Below are 23,065 nucleotides of genomic sequence, written 5' to 3'. Positions count from 1 at the left end.
TCGATTACAGGCTCAAAATGGCCAGAAACAAAGAACTTTCTTCTGAAACTCGTCAATCTATTCTTGTTCTGAGAAAGGAAGTCTATTCCATGCGAGAAACTGCCAAGAAACTGAAGATCTCGTACAATGCTGTGTACTACTCCCTTCACAGAACAGCGCAAACGGGCTCTAACCAGAATAGAAAGAGGAGTGGGTGCACAACTAAGCAAGAGGACAAGTACATTAGAGTATTATAAAGCCCAGATCGTCTTTGAGCATCACCTGTAAATTATCTGGGTATTTTGAGAGACGGATATACGTCATCAGATATCAGAGTGCGCAACAGAGCATTGTACTGTCTAGACTCGGTTTGTTGTTTATACTAAAATTGTTTCATTAAATCGATTTTAATCAGAAATAACATTTTGTTGCTAAGGTTTTCACGACGCGGTTAGCCTTTACGGCTGGGACTGCAAGTTTGTGTTCCATTTTTTTGCGTGAATACCGCAAGTGATAGCTGGCTGTACTACAGGCACCTGTCATCGTCGTGGGAAAGACGCATTGTTATCTTTCGTAAAACAACTGGTTGCAGTAAAGAGCCAATCTGGATACTAAGGAGATCCTGAGGAAAATCGACGAGAACCAACAGCTTTACGCTATGGAGGAACAACATACTCTCATCATGGAAAGATCCAACTACCTCACAAAATAACTTTAACCCGGCAAAAAATGTTTTTATTTTTTTATCTACAGACAAGGATGATTTACTTCCCGTTGAAGTAGAGGCTAGTGCTCTGGCTGGAATCCATGCAACACTGGAAAAGTTGTATGAGGAGGTAGCAGGGCTGAGGGGGAGTTTGGAGTTAAGCCAGAGTGAAATTCTCACGCTCCAAGGAGAAAACAAGGCACTCACAGCCACGGTAAAAATCCACGATTCCAACATGGATTGTCTACTCAAGGAAAACAGGCTAATGAAGGAGTCGCTAGACATACAAAGTCGTAGCATGCTTGAAAATATATTTTTTCTGGGATTCCTGAGGACGCATCCAATAATCCAGAGGGGCTGGATCAGAGAATTCATGCAATCCGCCTTGTAATTTCCTATAGAGACTTGAAACAAGGTGGCTTTCCACCGAGTACACAGACTTGGAGCTCGGAGCAACAAGACCAAGGGTCCCCGACCGATCATCGCAAAATTTGAACACTACCAACAAAAGGAGCTGATCAAAAGCAGGGGAAGGCAGCTTAAAAAGACCAAATTTTTATCTCAATTACCAATTTCCAAGGGAGATAATCGAACATCATGAGAGACTGTATCCGGTACAAAGGCAACAAAGGGAGAAGGCTAAGCATGCCTTTCTCATTGTGGACAAACTCTTTATAGATGGACAGCTATTCCGAGACAGCTCCATAACACCATGGCTGTACTAAATTCTACAGGGACTTCAGGTTACGAAAAAAAGAAAGTATGGGAACATTATTAAGTGGATATGAACACACACATACTCAGTTACATGCTTGCTTACACATACAGACTTATACATACACACACCTGATCTCGCTCTCTTCTCTCACTCTCTATTGTCAAGAACTGCTTTATAATTTAATGTGTTTATTGTTTGCCTATCTTTTTTATGTATTTGTCTACAAGCTTATATATATTTACAACAAGCAAGGGGAAGATATCAGAATAGGGGCATTGGGGAATAATAACATATTGTAGGGAATACATTTGTACTCCACCCGTCACAGCCAGAAGAGGACTGGCCACCTTTCATAGCCTGGTTCCTCTCTAGGTATCTTCCTAGGTTTTGGCCTTTCAGGGAGTTTTCCTAGCCACTGTGCTTCTACCTCTGCATTGCTTGCTGTTTGGGGTTTTAGGCTGGGTTTCTGTACAGCACTTTGAGATATCAGCTGATGTAAGAAGGGCTTTATAAGTAAATTTGATTTGACACTGTAGTGAAGCCGTCTCTAGAGTAATGCAAGGTCTCTTTCATGATCATGTGAAATGTCAATTGCTATGGAAATGCTGGGAATGACACGAAAGAGAGGTTGAACAGGCTAGTAATAGGGGTGGCAACAATTTCGGCAGATAATTTTAGAAAGAAAGTGTCCAGATTGTCTAGCCCGGCTGATTTGTAGGGGTCCAGATTTTGCAGCTCTTTCAGAACATCATCTGACTGGATTTGGGAGAAGGAGAAATGGGGAAGGCTTGGGCGAGTTGCTTTGGGGGGTGCAGTGCTGTTGACCGGGGTAGGGGTAGCCAGGTGGAAAGCATGGCCAGCCGTAGAAAAATGATTATTGCAATTCTCAATTATAGTGGATTTATCAGTGGTGACAGTGTTTCCTATCTTCAGTGCAGTGGGCAGCTGGGAGGAGGTGTTCTTATTCTTCATGGACTTTACAGTGTCCCAGAACTTTTTTGAGTTAGTGTTGCAGGAAGCAAACGGTCACGTGGAATTTGACTGCAGTCTTGACTCGTGACCGCTGGTGTGGCTGTAATACAGTCATGGTAACAGCCCTAACTATATGTATCATTGACCTTCTGTTCCATTTCTGATGCATCTGATTTGCTAGCTAGCTACTTCACACTACATTGGGCTGAATGTGTACAGGTCTCCCAAAGTAAAAAGGCTAGGAATAGCCATGATCATTATTTGACGACAAAGCTCTAAAAAGAAAATATATTTGAACTATAATATTGCTTATTTTTCAGTAATGAAAGGGATCTATCGACATCAATGCCTACCAATCGTGTGTGTTTCCAGGCCCACTATTCTCTAGTATTTGAGCAGAGTCAGTTCGGCAAGCACAAACTTTAGCAAAGACAGCATCATTGTATTTTCAGCTGGCCAAGAATGTATCTACGTTTGCCATGTTTCTGTCGATATTATGGAGTTAATTTGGAATATTTTTCGCCGTTGTGGTGACCGCAATTTCCGGGCGATTTCTCAGCGTGAAGAACAAACAGAGCTGTTTCGCCTACAAAAATAATATTTTGGGAAAAAATGAACTTTGGCTGTCTACCTGGGAGTCTCGTGAGTGAAAACATCCGAAGTTCATCAAAGGTAAACAATTGTATTTGATTGCTTTTCTGATTTCAAGGTTGCCTGCTGCTAGCAAGGCATAATGCTATGCTAGGCTATGATAAACTTACACAAATGCTTGTCTAGCGTTGGCTGTAAAGCATATTTAAAAAATCTGAGATGACAGGGTGATTAACAAAAGGCTAAGCTGTGTTCCAATATATTTCACTTGTGATTTTCATGAATAGGAATATTTTCTAGGAAGATTTATGTCCGTTGCGTTATGCTAATTAGTGTCAGATGATGACAACGGTCCCGTTCACGGGATGGGGTGTCACTACTGGTTAAGTGAAGGTGTGGCAAATAGGAGTGGCAAAATCGTCTACCAGCATCCTCAGTAATTTTCCATCCAGATTGTCAGACCCTGGTGGCTTGTCATTGTTGATAGACAACAATAATTTTTTCACCTCTTCCACACTGACTTTACGGAATTCAAAAGTACAATTCTTGTCTTTCATAATTTGGTCAGATATACTTGGATGTGTAGTGTCAGCGTTTGTTGCTGGCATGTCATCCCTAAGTTTGCTTATCTTGCCAATGAAAAAGTCATTCAAGTAGTTTGCAAGATCAGTGGGATTTGTGATGAATGAGCCATCTGATTCAATGAATGAAGCAGCCGAGTTGGCCTTTTCCCTCAAAATTTCATTCAAGGTGCCCCAAAGCTTTTTACTATCATTCTTTATATAATTTATCTTTGTTTCATAGTGTACTTTCTTTTTTTTTTAGTTTAGTCACATGATTTCTTAATTTGCAGTATGTTTGCCAATCAGTTGGGCTGCCAGACTTAATTGCCATACATTTTGCCTCATCCCTCTCAACCATACCATTTTTCAAGTCCTTATTAATCCAGGAGGATTTAACAGTTTTTACAGTAATTTTCTTAATGGGTGGGTGCTTATTAGTAACTGGAACAAGTAGTTTCATAAATGTGTCAAGTGCAGTGTCTGGTTGCTCTTCATTACACACCACAGACCAGCAAATATTCTTTACATCAACATACACTGCTCAAAAAAATAAAGGGAACACTTAAACAACACAATGTAACTCCAAGTCAATCACACTTCTATGAAATCAAACTGTCCACTTAGGAAGCAACACTGATTGACAATAAATTTCACATGCTGTTGTGCAAATGGAATAGACAACAGGTTGAAATTATAGGCAATTAGCAAGACACCCCCAATAAAGGAGTGGTTCAGCAGGTGGTGACCACAGACCACTTCTCAGTTCCTGTAGTGTGGTTTTCCACTTGAGTGTGACTCCAAATCCAGACCTCCATGGGTTGATACATTTGATTTCCATTGATAATTTTTGTGTGATTTTGTTGTCAGCACATTCAACTATGTAAAGAAAAAAGTATTTAATAAGAATATTTCATTCATTCAGATCTAGGATGTGTTATTTTAGTGTTCCCTTTATTTTTTTGAGCAGTGTATGAATCACTACAAAACCTCTTGTATGACCTCTTATTCTCTATATTAGGCCGAGCCTATGGAACTTTGGTTTTCCTAGATATGGCTATTATATTGTGATCACTACATCCTATGGATTTGGATACTGCTTTAAAGCAATGGTTACAGTTTGAAGTTTTTTCCTGAGTGGGCAGCTTGATGTTAGCCAGTCAATATTTAAATCACCCAGAAAATATACTTCTGTTGATATCACATACATTATCAAGCACATTATTACATTATTACATTACATTATTATACACATTATGCAGATACTGACTGTTAGCACTTCGTGGTCTATAGTAGCTTCCCACCAGAATGGGCTTTAGGTAAGGCAAATGAACATGTAAGCCATATTACTTCAACTGTATTTAACATTAGATCATCTCTAAGCTTTACAGGAATGTGGTTCTGAATATAGACCGCAACACCGCCTCCGTCGGCATTACTGTCTTTTCGGTAGATGTTATAACCATGTATTGCTACCACTATCATCAAATGTATTACCTAAGTGAGTTTAAGAGATAGATTACATTCATATTCGGACTGTTACAAGCAAGTTATTGACTTCATGGACCTTGTTTCTTAGGCTACATATGTTAATATGGGATATTTTTTTAGCACTTTTCTGGGTTGCTTGATTGTTTTTAATGCTTTACTGGGAATCTTATCAGAGGTAGACTTACTCATGTTATTTACATTGGAGTGATTATGCAGCTCACCCTGCAATAAGTGGTCTTCTTACTATTGCTCACCGCCTCAGTGCTAACAATGTAACTCTGGTTTATAGGCTCATGATTACTGCTTACAAGGGGGGTACATAAATTAAACGACTTACATTGTGTTTGCCAATGCCCCTAAGATCATGTACATTTGATGCAGCATTATGACGACTCATTGTCACAATGGTAGGGATTAACTGAGCTGGTCTTGGATCATTTACCAGTCATTGTATCAACACAGCCTTGAAATGCGTGGACAGAGACCAGGAGCCAAGATGATTTGGATGGACTCCGTCATTCCTTGAGAGGATCTTCTATTTCAAGAAGGTATCAAAGATATTAATAAAAGTGACTCCAGCAGAGCTACAGTAATCTTTTAGCCAGAAGTGTAATGTCAGCAGTCTGCTGAATCTTTCACATCCCTTAGAAAACCTCCTGATGCTAGATTATGTATGTGCTGGCTTTCTTGTGGCGGCAATCGCAGAGAAAAGCAACTATCTCCTCCCTAAGCTCACATAAGGCCGCTCTCTTGAGAGCATTATTACCTTTGCCACTGAACATCATTATGTAAAAGTAGATCATGATGCTTAGCAGACTATGACACAAGCGATATTGAAGGCTAGATTTGACCCCCACCTGTGGGTTCTCTGTTCCCTCCATCTACCCTCACATTGAATTGTGCAAGGCAGATTGGGTTTCAGGCATCTGGTCAGCACTGCCTGGCTTTGAGTCAACAGATTCTGACAGCGTTGAGGAACAATGTCTTAGGCCAACCAGAACACAGGCTGTTAAAGGAAGTGAAGACAGACCTCCAGTGACAGTAATCACACATAAATCAGCATCTCCAAAACAGTTGGATGAATGGTCAAAGACTTTGAAGCATCCACGAGACGTGGGTATGAAGACGTGGGACCATTTGAAGTGATAAGAAACTCTACAATTTACATCTTTATGATGGGTTACAGTTATTAGCCTTTGTTTTGAACAACCGTGAACATGGCGTAAAGTTTTATAGAGCTGTGGGTGGTGGAGAGCAAGATCTGGCCGATGGATGGAGAGCCATACATGATTTCCTTAACCTCTCTGGGATATGTGGGACACAAGCTACACTTGTTGTGAATCCAGCCAACATGTCAGATTTCAAAAAGTATTTTCGGCGAAAGCAAACGATGCTATTATCTGAGGATAGCACCATAGTAAACAAAGAGAGAGAAGCATATTTCAACCCTGCAGGCGCGACACAAAGCGCAGAAATAAAAATATAATTCATGCCTTACCTTTGACGAGCTTCTTTAGTTGCCACTCCAATATAAACATCACAAATGGTCCTTTTGTTCGATTAAGTCCGTCGACTACAAAATATCTCAAAAGTTACCTGTAAACTTTGCCAAAACATTTGAAACTACTTTTGTAATACAACTTTTGTTATTTTTTAACGTAAATAATTGATAGAATTGAAGACGGGATGATCTGTGTTCAATACAGGAGGAAAACAAACTGTAGCTAGCTTTCTGGTCACGCGCCTCTATCTAACAGTACACTTCAAGTTATCCTCGTCCAAGATGGCCGTACTTCTTCATTACACAAAGGAAAAACCTCAACCAATTTCTAAAAACTGTTGACATCCAGTGGAAGCAATAGGAACTGCAAGAAGGTCCCTTAGAAATCTGGATTCCCAATATAAACTCATTGAAAAGAGAGTGACCTCCAAAAAAAATCTGAATGGTTTGTCCTCGGGGTTTCGCCTGCTACATACGTTTTGTTATACTCACAGACATGATTCAAACAGTTTTAGAAACTTCAGAGTGTTTTCTATCCAAATATACTACTAATATGCATATCTTATCTTCTGGGGATGAGTAGCAGGCAGTTGAATTTGGGCGTGTATTTCATCCGGACGTGAAAATACTGCTGTATGTCATTATTGCTGGATTTCTGGCATCGAGAATGTTGGAAAATAAAATATTTATGAGAAATGGTGAGGAGAAGCATGGTCTGTCTAAGGGAAAATGGACACAGGACAACAGCCCCAACGACACAATGCTGATGCGCAAATTTATGAAGCTCTCTCCGGCTTAGCAGTCAGCAGGGGAGTTTGCTGGATGTCGTGGAGGTAAACTAACAGACCCCCTCTTACATCCCATCTCAGCTGGTGTACATATGAAATCGGATGGAATATATGTGAACATGATGGTTAACAACTTTGCAGTAGATTGTTTAGTAGATACGGGCACTGAAGTCACTGTATTGCCCATATCTTATGCAAAATATATATGTCCTCAGTACACGGGCAAGAAGATGAGAGCAACAGGAGTGGGGGGGAAGACATATGAAACAGCTTTCCGATGTGTTTACTAAAAGTCATCCGTTGGAAAACCCTGAGTTTATGTTCTACAAAGATGGTTCAAGCATTGTGGAGAGGGGTGTGAGGAAGGCAGGCTGGGCAGTTACTACAGTGAACAATGTGATAGTGACAGACACGTTACCTGCAGGAACATTAACACAGGTGGCAGAATTGGTGGCTTTGACAGACGCATGCAAACCGGCTGAAGGAAAAACAGCTAATATCTACACAGACTCAAGGTATGCTTTGAGCGTTACCCAGGATTTAGAGAAAATATGGAAAAACTGAGGATTCATGACATCACTGGGAGTTCCTGTGAAGAATGGACCAGAGGTGATGGCTCTACTGAATGCTCTCCAGTTACCTGGACAAGTTGCAATTTTGAAAATGAAAGCACATGGAAAAATATTTACAGACGAGAGTAAAGGTAATGATTTGGCTGTCACATAAACTGATTAGGAAATACACCTTGGATACATTGCAACACATTAGAGACATCCAAAGCAATGCACCAAATGATAAAGTGTGGGAATGGATGGCTGCAGGGTGCAAACTCAATCAAGAAGGTGTGTGGAAATACAACCTGAGATGTGTAGCGCCAAATGCACTCTTACCCTATTTGGTGACACAGATCTACTCTTTGGCACACATTGGTGTGGACAAGATAGTTCACCGTTTTGTGGGCAAATGGTGGAATCCTGGTGTGCTGAAAGAGGCTGAGGATGTTGTGGCGAATTGCAACATTTGTATGGAAAACAACACCAAGGGCCGAGGGAAAGTACAGACACGACGAGCGCCTGCCCCACCAGGACCTTTCAGACATCTACAGCTTAACAAAATCACACTGCCCAAATGTAAAGGACATGAAGATGTGCTGGTTGTTGTTGATCGTTTCTCATGATGGGTTGAAGCCAACACTACAAAAAAAGGAATTGCACACACAGCTAAAATTCTGACTGAGAAATCATTCCCAGATGGGGATTTCCGGAACAATTAGATTCTGACCAAGGCACTCATTTCACAGGAAAAGTGTGTCAGGACGTAGCTTGTCTTCTGAACATAGACTGGCAACTACACTGCCCGTACCATCCTCGATCGAGAGGGCAGGTAGAACGCACAAATTAAGTTTTGAAAGAGAGACTTTCAAAGATGCATCAAGGAGGGATTGCATGGCCGGATGCATTGTATTATTTAGTATACGGGCAACACATAACAAAACCACAGGGTTGAGTCTGTTTGGGGTCGTCACAGGTCGACCATGTCACTACCAGGCACGTTAGATTTGAGAAAAGCAGACGTTCACTTTATGAGTGACACAATGCTTAACTATTAACTATTGCATACAAGTAAAAGAGGCTTGGGGAATAACACCCGAGGGGGGACATGACGTAGTGCCAGGACAGTGGGTGATGGTAAAAAGAAGATTTAACAGACACATTAGGGCCAAACAAAAAGACTCCAGTATGCAAGTATGCATTTCAGTAGACCGTCACTGCAACAACTGTTTTAGAGCACTCTCGTCTGTGTACCTGAACGTAGAATAACCGATTAATTTACGAACGCTCAACATCGTTTGAATATGGTCTGGTGTCAGTAAACATCGGCAAAACATTGACCCAATTTGGTTAACTTTAGCTAGCTATGACAATTGGTTTGTCTTGCTAGTACTCAATGGATTAGGATTATGGTTCATTGTTTAGCTAGCATGTCTAAACAAAAGACTCCACTTCGCCAGATGATGACCCACCAAGTTAGCCAGGTGTGTCTGACGGTGATTACGGCTATCTATTGTATAATAATGCCAAAATATTTGTATCTGGAATTTATCTTTCAGCATTAGTAGAACACGCCTGACTCTCCTCCCAGGACACAAACACTTTGGTGGAAAGCTGCTGCCATCCCATGTGACAAAAGCAGCAGTGTGGCGTCTCTACAAGGAATCGATGACAACACTTGGTATGTAAAGCATAAACAACACATTTTGATTATTTAATTGACCTCCAACATGATTGGCACTACTTTTATTGATCTCACATTATTTCTATATTTTCCAGAGGTATGTGTAGTCGGGCTGTGTGTTATCATTTTAACTTCCAGTTTACAAGATGTTTCTGTATGCAGTGCTGCTGGTCTGCACATTTGTAGGTAAGTGAAACTAACATGATAATGATGCATAAAAAAATATTACGTTTTACATTACATTTTCTTTTCATTAACTTAATGTAATTTTGTTGTTTGCAAGTGCACTATCCTTCTGCCGCTAGGTCCCATCTACTTTTTAACTCCTCGCAACTGTAGTTGCCAAAACAAGAACAGGTTTGTGCTCTGGTAAAGGCCTGGCGGACCACACACAAGCTCCATCAGTCTGGACCATCACTTCCTGATCACAGGTCACATCAATTTTGCCCCCTGACTGGTGCTCATCAAGCAGCACTTCAGAAAGACCAGTGAACACTGCCTGAGATTGCTGACAACAACACCTGACTCCGTACTTCAGGCCGCTGCCACAGTTCAAGCAGTACCAGCACTTCAGCTGAATATAATTTTCATTGCATTGTATGAGGTTATTTAAATTTGGTAGGTGAATTGATGTTACGCAAGGATGTAATGTCTTAAATGTTTTGGTTATTTCCTGTTTTACAGCGTCGATGCTCTGGAGCCTGGTGTTTTTGTCACCAAGGAGTGTTCCGACTCAGTCGGACCAGGTTTCAGCTGCTGCGCAAGATCATCCTTCCATAGATGATCTGCCTGTACAAGCACCACCTGGACTGGACACAGCTAGACATAGTTATGTTTTTGAGAAGATCAGGGAGTTTTGCAACGAAGAGGATCTGGACATCAAATGCCCTGCACCAAAGTCATGGGCAGGACAGAAACAGTATCTCCAAAAATAGATTCCTTTGATCATGTGTGGTTCGGAGGGACCCGTCATCAGCACGATCTGCAGTGCCTCTATTCAAATGACTCTCTCCTAACACACACACCACTAGGCCATCACTAGCACATTTGCCATCACTATCACATTAGTCTCCCGCCTATATGCTGCCTATAGACTTGAATACACTGGCCACTTTAATAAATGAAACACTAGTCACTTTAATAATGTTTACATACTGCTTTACTCATCTCTTATGTCTACTGTATTCTATTCTACTGTATCTTAGTCTGTGCCGCTCGGATATTGCTCATCCATATATTTATATACTCTTAATTTCATTCCTTTACTTAAATGTGTGTTTATTGGGTATATGTTATAAAATTGTTAGATATTACTGCACTGTCTGAGCTAGAAACACAAGTATTTCGCTTCACCCGCAATAACATCTGCTAAACACGTGTATATGACCAATAATATTGGATTTCATACGTTGCTGCTACTATTTTTTCTTTATCCTGCTGCTCAGCCACTTTACCCCTGATTGTAAGTATATAACTACCTCATCTATCACTGATATTGTTCTTGAACATATGGTATATTATTATTTTTATATTGACACCATCTATTTCTGATATTGCTACTATGCAAGTACCCATTTGGCTGTACCGTTTACACCTTATGTAGAGACCCATCCACTTGGCAAAATGTGGCTGTAGGTTAAAGCATTTCTTTCACATGACCCATCAAATTTAGACAAGTGTGTCTGGGTAAGCGTCATCTGATATCTATAAAATATTTTTATCTGGACACTTTGTTTACCTGGAATTTGTCCTTATTGTAGGCTACTACTTTTACCACTTTTAGTCCTAATCTTTACTATACTACTCACTGTTTAGCACATGAGCTCACATGTGAATCCTTATAGAGATGGGTGGGGCTGGCTTAAGAGGGTGTAAACAATGCTGAATGGGTGTAGACAAAGGAGAGCTCTCCAGTAGGTACCAAAACATTCAAAGGCCATTTTCTCAAAAGTGATTATACGAGTTTATCAGCTTACAAAGCAGAATTACTTTCCCATTGTTCCTCAAAAATGCAGTGTATGATATTACATTTTGTAGCTCTACATAACACCGATTTGAGCCAGTTGGTCACATATAATGTCCCACAGCTGACAGTAAATGTCAGAGCAAAAACCAAACGATGAGGTCAAAGGAATTGTCCATAGAGCTCAGAGACAGCACCACCAAGACTCTTCCTCGAGCTGGCCACCCGGCCAAGCTGAGCAATCAGGGGAGAAGGGCCTTTGTCAGGTACGTGACCAAGAACCTGACGGTCACTCTGACAGAGCTCTAGACTTCCTCTGTGGAGATGGGAGAATATTCCAAAAGAACAACCATCTCTGCAGCACTCTACCAATCAGGCCTTTATGGTAGAGTGGCCAGACGGAAGCCACTCATCAGTAAAAGACACATGAAAACCCTCCTGGAGTTTGCCAAAAGGCACCTAAAGACTCTCAGACCATGAGAAATAATATTGAACTCTTTTCCCTGAATGCCAAGTGTCACGTCTGGAGGAAACCTGGCACCATCCCTACGGTGAAGTATGGTGGTGGCAGCATCATGCTGTAGGGACGTTTTTCAGCAGCAGGGACTGGGGGACTAGTCAGGATCAAGGGAAAGATGAACGGAGCAAAGTACAGACAGATCCTTGATGAAAACCTGCTACAGAGCACTCAGGACCTCAGACTGGGGCGAAGGTTCACCTTCCAATAGTACAACGACCCTAAGCACACAGCCAAGACAACGCAGGAGTGTCTTCGGGACAAGTCTCTGAATGTCCTTGAGTGGCCCAGCCAGAGCCCGGACTTGAACCCAAACCAACATTTCTGGAGAGACCTGAAAATAGCTATTGGGGTATTGTGTGTTTAATCAATTTTATAATAAGGCTGTAACATAACAAAATGTGGAAAAAGTCAAGGGGTCCGAATACTTTCCGAAGGCACTGTATATGATATACATTGTAAACAGTAGTGGGCCGAGTATCAAACATTGGGGCACCCCTTTATGTAATTTAGAGGGATCACTAACAGTCTGTCATATAATAAGGCTGTAACGTAACAAAATTTGGAAAAAGTCAAGGGGTCTGAATACTTTCCAAATGCAATGTACATAGGACATGTTATCATTGATCACTTTAATAATGTTTACTAATTTCATATGTACAGTATATACTGTATTCTACTCAATGCCCTCTGAAATTGCTTGTCCTCCTAATATTTATATATTTCTTAATTCCATTCTTTTAGATGTGTGTATTGTTGTGAATTGTTAGACATTACTGCACCTTTGGAGCTAGAACACAAGCATTTCCCTACACCAGCAATAACATCTGTTAAATATGTGTATGTGTCCAATAAAATTTGATTTGATGAGCTGTCGATTTCCGCTAGATTTCGCCACGCTGCCACTTCAAGTTTCAGCACCACAATGTAAGTTACTCGAATCTGGAATGTTGTGAGGTCAATAACTCTGATAAATACATCATGAGCAAGAAACATTGTTTTTAATCATATCAATTATAGTAGTAGCAAGCTAACAAAGTTTACCTCCGGTCCTACTTACCATCTAAAGCGCTCCCCTTCTCAAACTGAACAGAATATATAGGCTAGTCCGCGCGCACGATATTACATTCAGAATGATTTAAAAAAATATATTTTGGGAAAAAGCCTTTGTCTCTCCTCCTGAACTGACTACATGCACAGCCACTGGTTCGGCAGCACAAAAAAAAAAGCTGTCCGGGCTCATCCATTGTAGTGTGTAATGCAGCCTCGTTTTATTTACTCCATACCAGCAGTGCAAATGACTCAATTAAGTTCATTTTCATCAAAATATTACTTTGCTCTTTGCTTCTCCGAGCATGCTCTTCGTACAGCCTATGGATCATTTGATTGACACCACACTAAATACCTAAAGGCGCACTTGATATTGCGTGCCCAGCTCAGAATCAGAGATGAGGGGCAGCGTCAGGCCTAATAAGCAACTAATTCTAAAACACTGAGAAATGTTGAAATTATTATTGTGCTGACATTGCTATCATCAATTACAAATGACATGACCCTCCCCCTTTCCTTGCAGATCCCCATTCTGTACATTGTGAACCATCCCTTACATGATTCCTCAGAATTCTTTGTGAATACAGGCCCTGGGCTCTCTCTGGCTTTACCTTCAGCCAGTCTGGCCATGAGCTGCAGGCGCCCAGTGGTGCCCAGGTCGATGCCTGTCCTCTCCAGCTCGTCGTTGTCCAGGAAGGAGCTGGCGTTGGAGGCGTCTGTGCGCTCAGTCACATGGCCCACCTTCATCGGCCGGCCAGCCAGCTCAAAGCCGTTCAACTGATCCAAAGCCTTCTTGGCACACTCTGTGTCTGAGAACTGGAGAGAAAACACATGCCAATGAATTGACTATGTTTACATGCACACCAATCAGGATTCATAAAGACATTGAAGAGTCAAATTAAAGGAGTTTCTTAAGCACTTAATTGTCATTTTCAAGGACCTCAATTTTATATTTAATTGTAGTAATATAGAAAAAGCACTCCCCCCCAAAAATGCATGCAAAAAAAGTATGCATTAACAATAACAATAATGAATGGTCTTCCCAATGGCATTAAGCATTGACAACCACATTATTACTACATTCTAAAATATGTCAGAATAATGTGGGCTCTAAAAATGGACTACATGCATTATTGGCGTTTTTTTTTTATACTGGAAGGTGCTCCTGACACAAACACACTGTCCAAGTAGTGGTAGCTAATCATGTTATAATAGAACTCATTCCATGGAAAGCCAAGTTGAACCCAACATTCAATGTTTTCTTGCTTATAATGTTGGCACATGGTTTTACCGCAATGAGCACAAGCAATATGTTCGGAACACTGAATCGCAATAAAACTGCAGTATTGAATTGCAATGACGAAGGTATGTGGACACCTGCTTGTCGAACATCTCATTCCAAAATCATGGGCATTAATATGGAGTTGGTCCCCCCTTTGCTGCTATAATGGCCTCCACTTTTCTGGGGTGGCTTTCCACTAGATGTTGGAACAATTCTGCGGGGATTTGCTTCCATTCAGCCACAAAAGCATTAGTGAGGTCGGCACTGATGTTGGGCGATTAGGCCTGGCTCGCATTCGGCATTCCAATTCATTCCAAAGGTCTTTGATGGGGTTGAGGTCAGGGCTCTGTGCAGGCCAGTTCTGTATGGACTTCGCTTTGTGCACAGGGGCATTGGTATGCTTAAACAGGAATGGGCCTTCCCCAAACTGTTGCCACAAAGTTGGAAGCACAGAATAGTCTAGAATGTCGTTGTATTCTGTAGCTTAAATATTTATCTTCGCTGGAGGCCTAGCCCGAACCATGAAGAACAGCCCCCAGACTATTATTCCTCCTCCACCAAACTTTACAGTTGGCACTATGCATTGGGGCATGTAGCGTTCTCCTGGCATCTGCCAAACCCAGATTATTCTGTTGGACTGCCAGATGGTGAAGCGTGATTCATCACTCCAGAGAACGTGTTTCCACTCCAGTCAACACTTGGCATTGCACATGGTGATCTTAGGCTTGTGTATGGCTGCTCGGCCATAGAAACCCATTTCATTAAGCTCTTGACGAACAGTAATTGTGCTGACATTGCTTCCAGAGGCAGTCTGAGAACTCGTTAGTGAGTGTTGCAACTAAGGTCATTTTTATGCGCTTACACGCTCCAGCACCCCCGTTCTGTGAGCTTGTGTGGTCTCCCACTTTGCGGTCGGAGCTGTTGTTGCTCCTAGAGGTTTCCACTTCAGAATAACAGCACTTACAGTTGACCGGGGAAGGTCTAACAGGGCAGAAATTTGACAAACTAACTTGTTGGAAAGGTGGCATCCTATGACGGTGCCATATTCGAAGTCAATGAACTCTTCAGTAAGGCCATTCTACTGCCAATGTTTGTCTATGGAGATTGCACGTGTGCAACTGTCAGCCAGGGCACCTGAAATAGCCAAATACACTAATTTGAAGGGGTGTCCACATACTTTTATATAAATAGTGTACATATAGAATTGAAATGCATATAGAATCGCAATATATATCGTATCCGCACCTAATTATCGTGATAACATTGTATAATGAGATCCCTGGGAATTCCCAGCCATTAACAATATGGTCGTTGTGATATAACATTTATTTCCCATCAGATTATAATATATGTCCATGGAAATCGGATTGTAAGGGAAATTGTTCTATTTGCAAAGCATGTAAACGTTTTAATCGAACAATTCGTTATTCTGAGTATTCACAATAATCGTAGTATTGTGTGCATCCATTGACTGGATTGAATGTGCTACTTACAGTGATGAAGCCATATCCTTTGGATCTCCCCGTCTCACTATCCATCATGAGCTGAATACTCTCAATCTAGTGGAAGGAAATGGATTACAGATTAAAGTCTACATAGCACTGATATATTGTAGACCTACAATCTGTCTCCCCCTTCTTTTTGAAGGACTACGCAATTGGTTGCATTCAAGACGATGTCGTTTTTATTTATCTCAGTTTGTCGGGTAGCCTGTCTTTTCGGTCATGTTGTGGTATTAAAAAGATGCTAATTTCTCCAGTCATGTGAAATGACATAGAATTGGATGAAATGGGTAAATATTTATTTTTCCCAGGCCCTGCATGCAGATCCGAATAAACGCTTCTGCTCAGCTCTAGGTTTGCTCTATGCAACACACGGAGCAGGGTTAACCTCCCCTTCCATGTAAGAAAGTGATGATGACTATCATGCTTTTAGTTAAAGAGGATCATTTTGTAAATTTATTAAGAATTGTTGTGCATTAACTGCTTGTCAGAATGCAGGTTCGCCTCCCTATCGCAACTTGAATGCGCCTCGAGAGGAATATATCTTACAGAACACACAACAAGTCGACTATGTAAATAGGTAAACTACTCTACTATGGGGTTGTCTGATTTTGTTTTAATAACAGCATTACATGGCAAAAATAGTAGCACTGGAAAGTTACATCCTTACCTGAATGCTAAAAGTAGTGGCTTTGAATTCCTTTGCAAGCAGCTGCAGTAAGCTACACAGTTGGGTTGAGCGCCACATTATAGACTATTTCATTCCCTTCTTCTGAACATCGTGGTGTCAGTAAGACCTGGCTCACAGCTGGCATTCCAATTCATTCCAAAGGTGTACGATGGGATTGAGGTAAGGGCTCTGTGCAGGCCAGCTCTGTATGGACCTAACTTTGAACAAGGGGGCATTGTCATGCTAAAACAGGTCCCCAAACTGTTTCCACAAAGTTGGAAACACAGAATCGTCTAGAATGTCATTGTATGCTGTTGCATAAAGATTTCCCTTCACTGGGGGCCTAGCCCGAACCATGAAAAACAGCCCCAGAACACTATTCCTCCTCCACCAAACTTTACAGTTGGCACTATGCATTGGGGCAGGTAGCGTTCTCCTGGCATCCGCCAAACCCAGATTCTTCTGTCGGACTGCCAGATGGTGAAGCGTGATTCATCACCATCCAGTGAAAGCGTTTCCACTGCTCCAGAGTCCAAAGGCGGTGAGATTTACACCACGCATGTCAGTTCAGTGCACACAGCTTAACAGAGAAGATAAATATTTGGGAATATATTTCGTAGAACAGACATGTTTCTGGATTAGGTTATGTCATCTCTAAACCACCCCCCAAAGATTTTTATTGCAGTGACGGAGAATTTTAACCCCTGCAATCGCTCACCTGCATTCTGTTCAGAACAGTACTTTTTGCAAACATTCATTGAGTTATATATACTTATAACAATGACTTGGCCTACGGTTCACAAATCTACTCATCACATTAGGCATTTTACCTTATGTTAGTCTGCAAATGTGATGGATGCATGCAATGCGTTATTAGAAAGGTGATTTTTGTGGTGTGTGTGAAAAAACAGCTTCCCCAAAGTTGACATTTATGCGACGCCTATGGTACATTGTACAACGCCTCTCACCTTTCCAAAAGGCTCAAATATTCCTCGTAGCATCTCCTCTGTGATGTTAAAGTGTAAGGATCCGACGTAGAGTCTCATCGGGCCAGCGTTGCCCTTCTGCAGGTTGTTGGCCATGGCAGCAGCCCTGTTTTTCTCAGCCTAGAGAAAGCACACACAAAGTGAACGTAGGGAAACGGTGCAGATTGCCTCAGGCTGTTTAAATAAAAGGCTGTCAAATTATTTAAAAGAATGAACAGAGTTAACCGCAGAGATTAATCATAACTTAATTAATTAATCATAAGAAACGTAAGAAATTGAAGTTCAAATTTGAAGCTAATTAGGTATAATATATTTTGATTATAGGGGAAGAAAACACGTTTTTATTTGCTTTGTAATTTTCACATTTGCATAAGTATTGAGACCCATTGTTGAAGCGCCTTTGGCAGCGAGTAAAGCCTTGAGTCTTCTTGGGTATGACGCTACAAGCTTTGCACACCTGTATTTGGGGAGTTTCTCCTATTCTTCTCTGCAGATCCTCTCAAGCTCTGTCAGGTTGCATGGAGAGCATTGCTGCACAGCTTTTTTCAGGTCTCTCCAGAGATGTTCGATCGGGTTCAAGTCCGGGCTCTGGCTGGGCCACTCAAGGACATTCAGAGACTTGTCCCGAAGCCACTCCTGCGTTGTCTTGGCTGTGTGCTTAAGGTGATTGTCCTGTTGGAAGGTGAACCTTCGCCCCAGTCTGAGGTCCTGAGCAGGTTTTCATCAAGGATATATCTGTACTTTGCTCCGTTCATCTTTCCCTTGATTCGTTGGGATGGTGCCAGGTTTCCAAGTGATGTGGTGCTTGGCATTCAGGCCAGAGTTCAATCTTGGTTTCATCAGACCAGATAATCTTGTTTCTCATGGTATGAGAGTCTTTAGGTGCCTTTTGGAAAATTCCAAGTGGGCTGTCATGTGCCCTTTACTGAGGGGTGGCTTCCATCTGGCCACTCTACCATAAAGGCCTGATTGATGGAGTGCTGCAGAGTTGGTTGTCCTTTTGGAAGGTTCTCCCATCTCCACAGAGAAACTCTGGAGCTCTGCCAGAGTGACCATTGGGATCTTGGTCAACTCCCTGACGAAGGCCCTTCTCCTCCGATTGCTCAGTTTGGTCGGGCATCCAGCTCGAGGAAGAGTCTTGGTGGCACAATTAGGCACATTTGGGCAGTCTTGATACAACATTTTGAATAGATATGCAATAGTTCATTGGATCGGTCTAAAACGTTGCACACACACTGCTGCCAACTAGTGGCCAAAGTCTAAATTGTGTCTGGGCTAGAATAATTCATTGTGGCCTTTCTCTTGCATTTCAAAGAAGGCATGTGTTTTTCTTTGTATTATCTTTTACCAGATCTAATGTGTTATATTCTCCTACATTAATTTCACACTTCCACAAACTTCAAAATGCTTCCTTTCAAATGGTATCAAGAACATGCATATCCTTGCTTCAGGTCCTGAGCTACAGGCAGTTAGATTTGAGTATGTAATTTTAGGTGAAAATTGAAAAAAAGGGGTGGATCCGAATGATGGAGGACACTGTGTTCTTGGGGACCTTTAATGCTGCAGAAATGTTTTGGTACCATTCCCCAGATCTGTGCCTTGACACAATCCTGTCTTTGTGCTCCACGGACAATTCCTTCGACCTCAAGGCTTGGGTTTTGCTCTGACATGCACTGTCAAATGTGGGACCTTATATAGACAAGTGTGTGCCTTTCCAAATCATGTCCAATCAATTGAATTTACCACAGGGGACTCCAATCAAGTTGTAGAAACATCTTGAGGATGATCAATGGAAACAGGAGGCACCTGAGATCAATTTAGAGTCTCATAGCAAAGGGTCTGAATACTTATAAAAAATAAGTATTTCTGTTTTATTTTTAATACATTTGCAAACATTTCTAAAAAAAAATTTAAAATCTTTGCTATTATGGGGTATTGTGTGTCGATTGCTGATGAAAATGAATTTTAGAATAAGGCTGTAACGTAACAAAATGTGGGGAAAAAGTCAAGGGGTCCGAATACTTTCCGAAGGCACTGTATATGATATACATTGTAAACAGTAGTGGGCCGAGTATCAAACATTGGGGCACCCCTTTATGTAATTTAGAGGGATCACTAACAGTCTGTCATAGCGCTAAGGAAGTTGTATGATTTGGCCTGTTTAACCGAGACAGTGCTCCTATTTCTCAATAGCCTAAATAGCTGCAAATCAGCTAACTAGCCAGTTTGTTGAGCCTTGGCCCAGGCTTGATTCCTTATCAAGAGGAGGTCTGAGTGTACCAAGAGTTAGTTTGGTTTTTAAACAGGGCATGTTTATCAGCCAGAGGTAAAAATGGATGAGGAAAATTCAAGTTCCAAAACAGGGTGTAGTTAGTAGAAAAAAGCTCTGAATAATACAGATAATTAAGGAACGCCTGGAGCGGTGAATACATTTTTTTGTTTTTAATTCTCTGCACAATTATTTGAGGGTCAGAGTTTTTCAAATTGGTATCTCAAATGCAAACAATAGGGCAGTGGCGACGGTTAGTCAGGAAAAGGTCAATCAATGAGGAGTTTGATCGTTTTTTGGGGGCTTATGGCCACATATTTTGGGAACAGAGATGCTAAGAGAGCATGATGCCATAAGAGAAGATTTTACATAAATAATCCCCCCTCCCCCCTTTTTTAGTCCATCCCATCTGAAAATGTTGTAGTCCGAAATGGTGTATATGTCTTTCAAATCTTGGAATGTTCTCAAACCAATACTGTCCATGATAATGGCATGGGTACGGATTCCACATATGGACCATTTGGGGGATTTGGGGGATGCAAAAGGCTGCCCTCCAGATCGCAAGGCATTATTGTGAATGGGCATGCAATTTTGATTCCCAGTTACATTGTGTGAGCAATAATAGGACCAAAGCGTAGTTTACATTGGGATATATTAGTGAAGACCACCTTTTGCAGGGCAATAGGAGACAACATATTTCTCTCTATACTCAGCCAGGGTGCAAAATTATAATTTGTAAACCAATTTGGGATGGGACGAAATGCTAGTGCCTGGAAATACAATTTCAAGTTTGGTACAGATAGTCCTCTTACACATCTCCCTCTTTTCAAATTTGTTAATTTTATATCAGGGCTTGCTTACCGTGCCATATATATTTTGAAACCGCACTATGAATTTTACCCCAATAGCTGGAAGGGGGAGACAACAGAAATTCAGCCGTGGCAATTAATTAATTTTGACAATGTTCTGCCGGTAAAAGAACTGGGATATTAGTCCATCTACTGAGGTCGGATTGAATTGATTTGAGCGTGCTGTTAAACTTTCTGGAAATGGTTATCTAAGGAAGGAAATATATCTATTCCCAAATATTTAAAATGGGAACCGATTGGGATTCTGTTTAGTAGAGATGGCTTCATAGGCAACAAAAACAGCAGTGGTGAGATGGGATCACCTTACTCTAGTTATTCTGAAATGAATAGAGCAGGTATTGCCTGTTATTACTGTGGCTGTGGGATTGGCATAATATACAGTATTTTAATCATATCAATAAAACCTTTCCAAAATCGACCAATCTAGTCTATCAAAAGCTTTTTCTGCGTCGAGAGATAGAACTGCGCAAGGAGCTTTGGTTTCTGATGAAGCATGTAAGATACGTAAAAACAACCTGCTTTGGTCCAGATGTATCAATTTGGGTAAGTAAGCTTCGAGTCAACAGAATAAAAAAATAAAAGTTTAAGTTCATCAAAGATAGCGTGCGATAGCGAGCGTCCTTGCCTTTTAAAAATTTTTATAAAAAGAAAATTAGTGCTGTATTTAGCCCTTCTAAATTAACCTTTGTTAACAGCGGTGTTATGGGCTCCCGAGTGGCGCAGTGGTCTAAGACACAGTGCAAGAGGCGTCACTGCAGTACCTGGATCGAATCCAGGCCAAATCACATCTGGCCGTGACTGGGAGTCCCATAGGACGGCGCACAATTGGCCCAGTGTTGCCCGGGGTAGGCCATCACTGTAAATAAGAGTTTGTTCTTAACTCACTTGCCTGGTTAAATAATAATCATCATCATTTCAGGTAACAGTGGACCTAATTGAACCCAACATTTTAAATCGACCTCAAGAGGAATACAGTCACAACCAGGTGATTTGCCTTTATTCATGTTATCAAATGCCCTTTTGAGATTTGGGCTCCTAGCACACCGGCTTCATCAGTTGTGAGAAGAGGAGTTCTTAGTTATTTTTTAAAAGATATATCTGGCTTGGTGTGGATTTACAATCAGAGGTGTATTCTTTATTGAAACGGGAAAATCTTTGGTTGAAAATTCACCCGAATCAGATTCAATAGTTGCAGTAATGATCAGTTAGCGGATATTGCGAGTCCAACTCGATGGATAGCAATTTCGCTCTGTCTTATTAATAGAGTTAGTTCTGACACGAATTTGAAGAGAGTAGTAGCTACCTAATCCAAAAAAAGTGTTTATTGAGAACGCTCTAACGTTGTTAACAACTTTTCCAATTCTGATATCTTCTTTAGCTGTGATTTATTCAGCCCAGATGCAAATGCAGTTGCGTTGTTTTTATTAAAACCTTTGATGCGCCCCATAGAATCCGAGGATCATCAACAAATGTTTTGTTAATCAATACTAATTCATTTAATTCAGTTTAAAATGGTTGATTTTCTAGTAAGGAACCACTAAAGCGCCATCTTGTGGCTCTTTAAAGGAGATTCTGACATCTGTATCTGCCAGTAATAAGCACGATGATCAGATACGTACGTCAAATTTTTACTTTATTGATTAAACAGGTCAACATTCAAAAGGCCGCAGGACCAGATGGATTACAGGGACGTGTACTCCAAGCATGCGCTGACCAATTGGCAAGTGTCTTCACTGACATTTAAAACCTCTCCATGTCTGAGTCTGTAATACCAACATGTTTCAAGCAGCCACCATAAAGTTATTGGGCACAGGGACTAAGGTAGCCTGCCTAAATGACTACCGACCCGTAGCACTTATATCTGTAGCCATGAAGTGCTTTGCAAGGCTGGTCATAGCTCACATCAACACCATTATGCCAGAAACCCTAGACCCACTACAATTTGCATACCGCCCCAACAGATCCACAGATGATGCAATCTCTATTGCACTCCGTAATGCCCTTTCACACCTGGACAAAAGGAACACTTACGTGAGAATGCTATTCATTGACTACGGCTCAGCGTTCAACACCATAGTGCCCTCAAAGATCATCACTAAGCTAAGGACCCAGGGACTAAACACCTCCCTCTGCAACTGGATACTGGATCCTGGACTTCCTGACGGGCCCTCCCCAGGTGGTAAGGGTAACAACACATCCGCCACGCTGATGGGGCCGCTCAGGGGTGCGTGCTCAGTCCCCTCCAGTACTCCCTGTTCACTCATGACTGCACGGCCAGGCATGACTCCAACACCATCATTAAGTTAGGGCGGCAGGTAGCCTAGTGGTTAGAGCGTTGGGCCGGTAACCGAAACGTTGCAAGATTGAATCCCCGAGCTGCCAAGGTAAAAATCTGTCGTTCTGCCCCTGAACAAGG

General features: G+C 41.5%; 1 protein-coding gene across 7 annotated transcripts in view; it reads right to left on the bottom strand.

The window, feature by feature from the left end:
• The window catches only part of LOC139413199 (RNA-binding protein 39-like), a 53,547-nt gene that overhangs the window by 4,151 nt on the left and 26,331 nt on the right, over positions 1 to 23,065 (bottom strand). For all 7 annotated transcript variants that reach the window (XM_071160308.1, XM_071160301.1, XM_071160307.1 and 4 more), the window contains 3 exons: positions 17,494 to 17,631; positions 15,847 to 15,912; positions 13,683 to 13,887 (listed from right to left, as the gene is read on the bottom strand). In XM_071160308.1, the coding sequence (XP_071016409.1) occupies positions 13,683 to 13,887; positions 15,847 to 15,912; positions 17,494 to 17,631 (409 nt within the window). The remainder of the gene's footprint in view (positions 1 to 13,682; positions 13,888 to 15,846; positions 15,913 to 17,493; positions 17,632 to 23,065) is intronic.

Source organism: Oncorhynchus clarkii, chromosome 7 (assembly GCF_045791955.1).
Source record: "Oncorhynchus clarkii lewisi isolate Uvic-CL-2024 chromosome 7, UVic_Ocla_1.0, whole genome shotgun sequence".
In the NCBI taxonomy this organism is placed as follows: domain Eukaryota; kingdom Metazoa; phylum Chordata; class Actinopteri; order Salmoniformes; family Salmonidae; genus Oncorhynchus; species Oncorhynchus clarkii.
The sequence above is the reverse complement of the archived record's forward strand: the minus strand, read 5'-3'. Positions and strand labels throughout refer to the sequence as shown.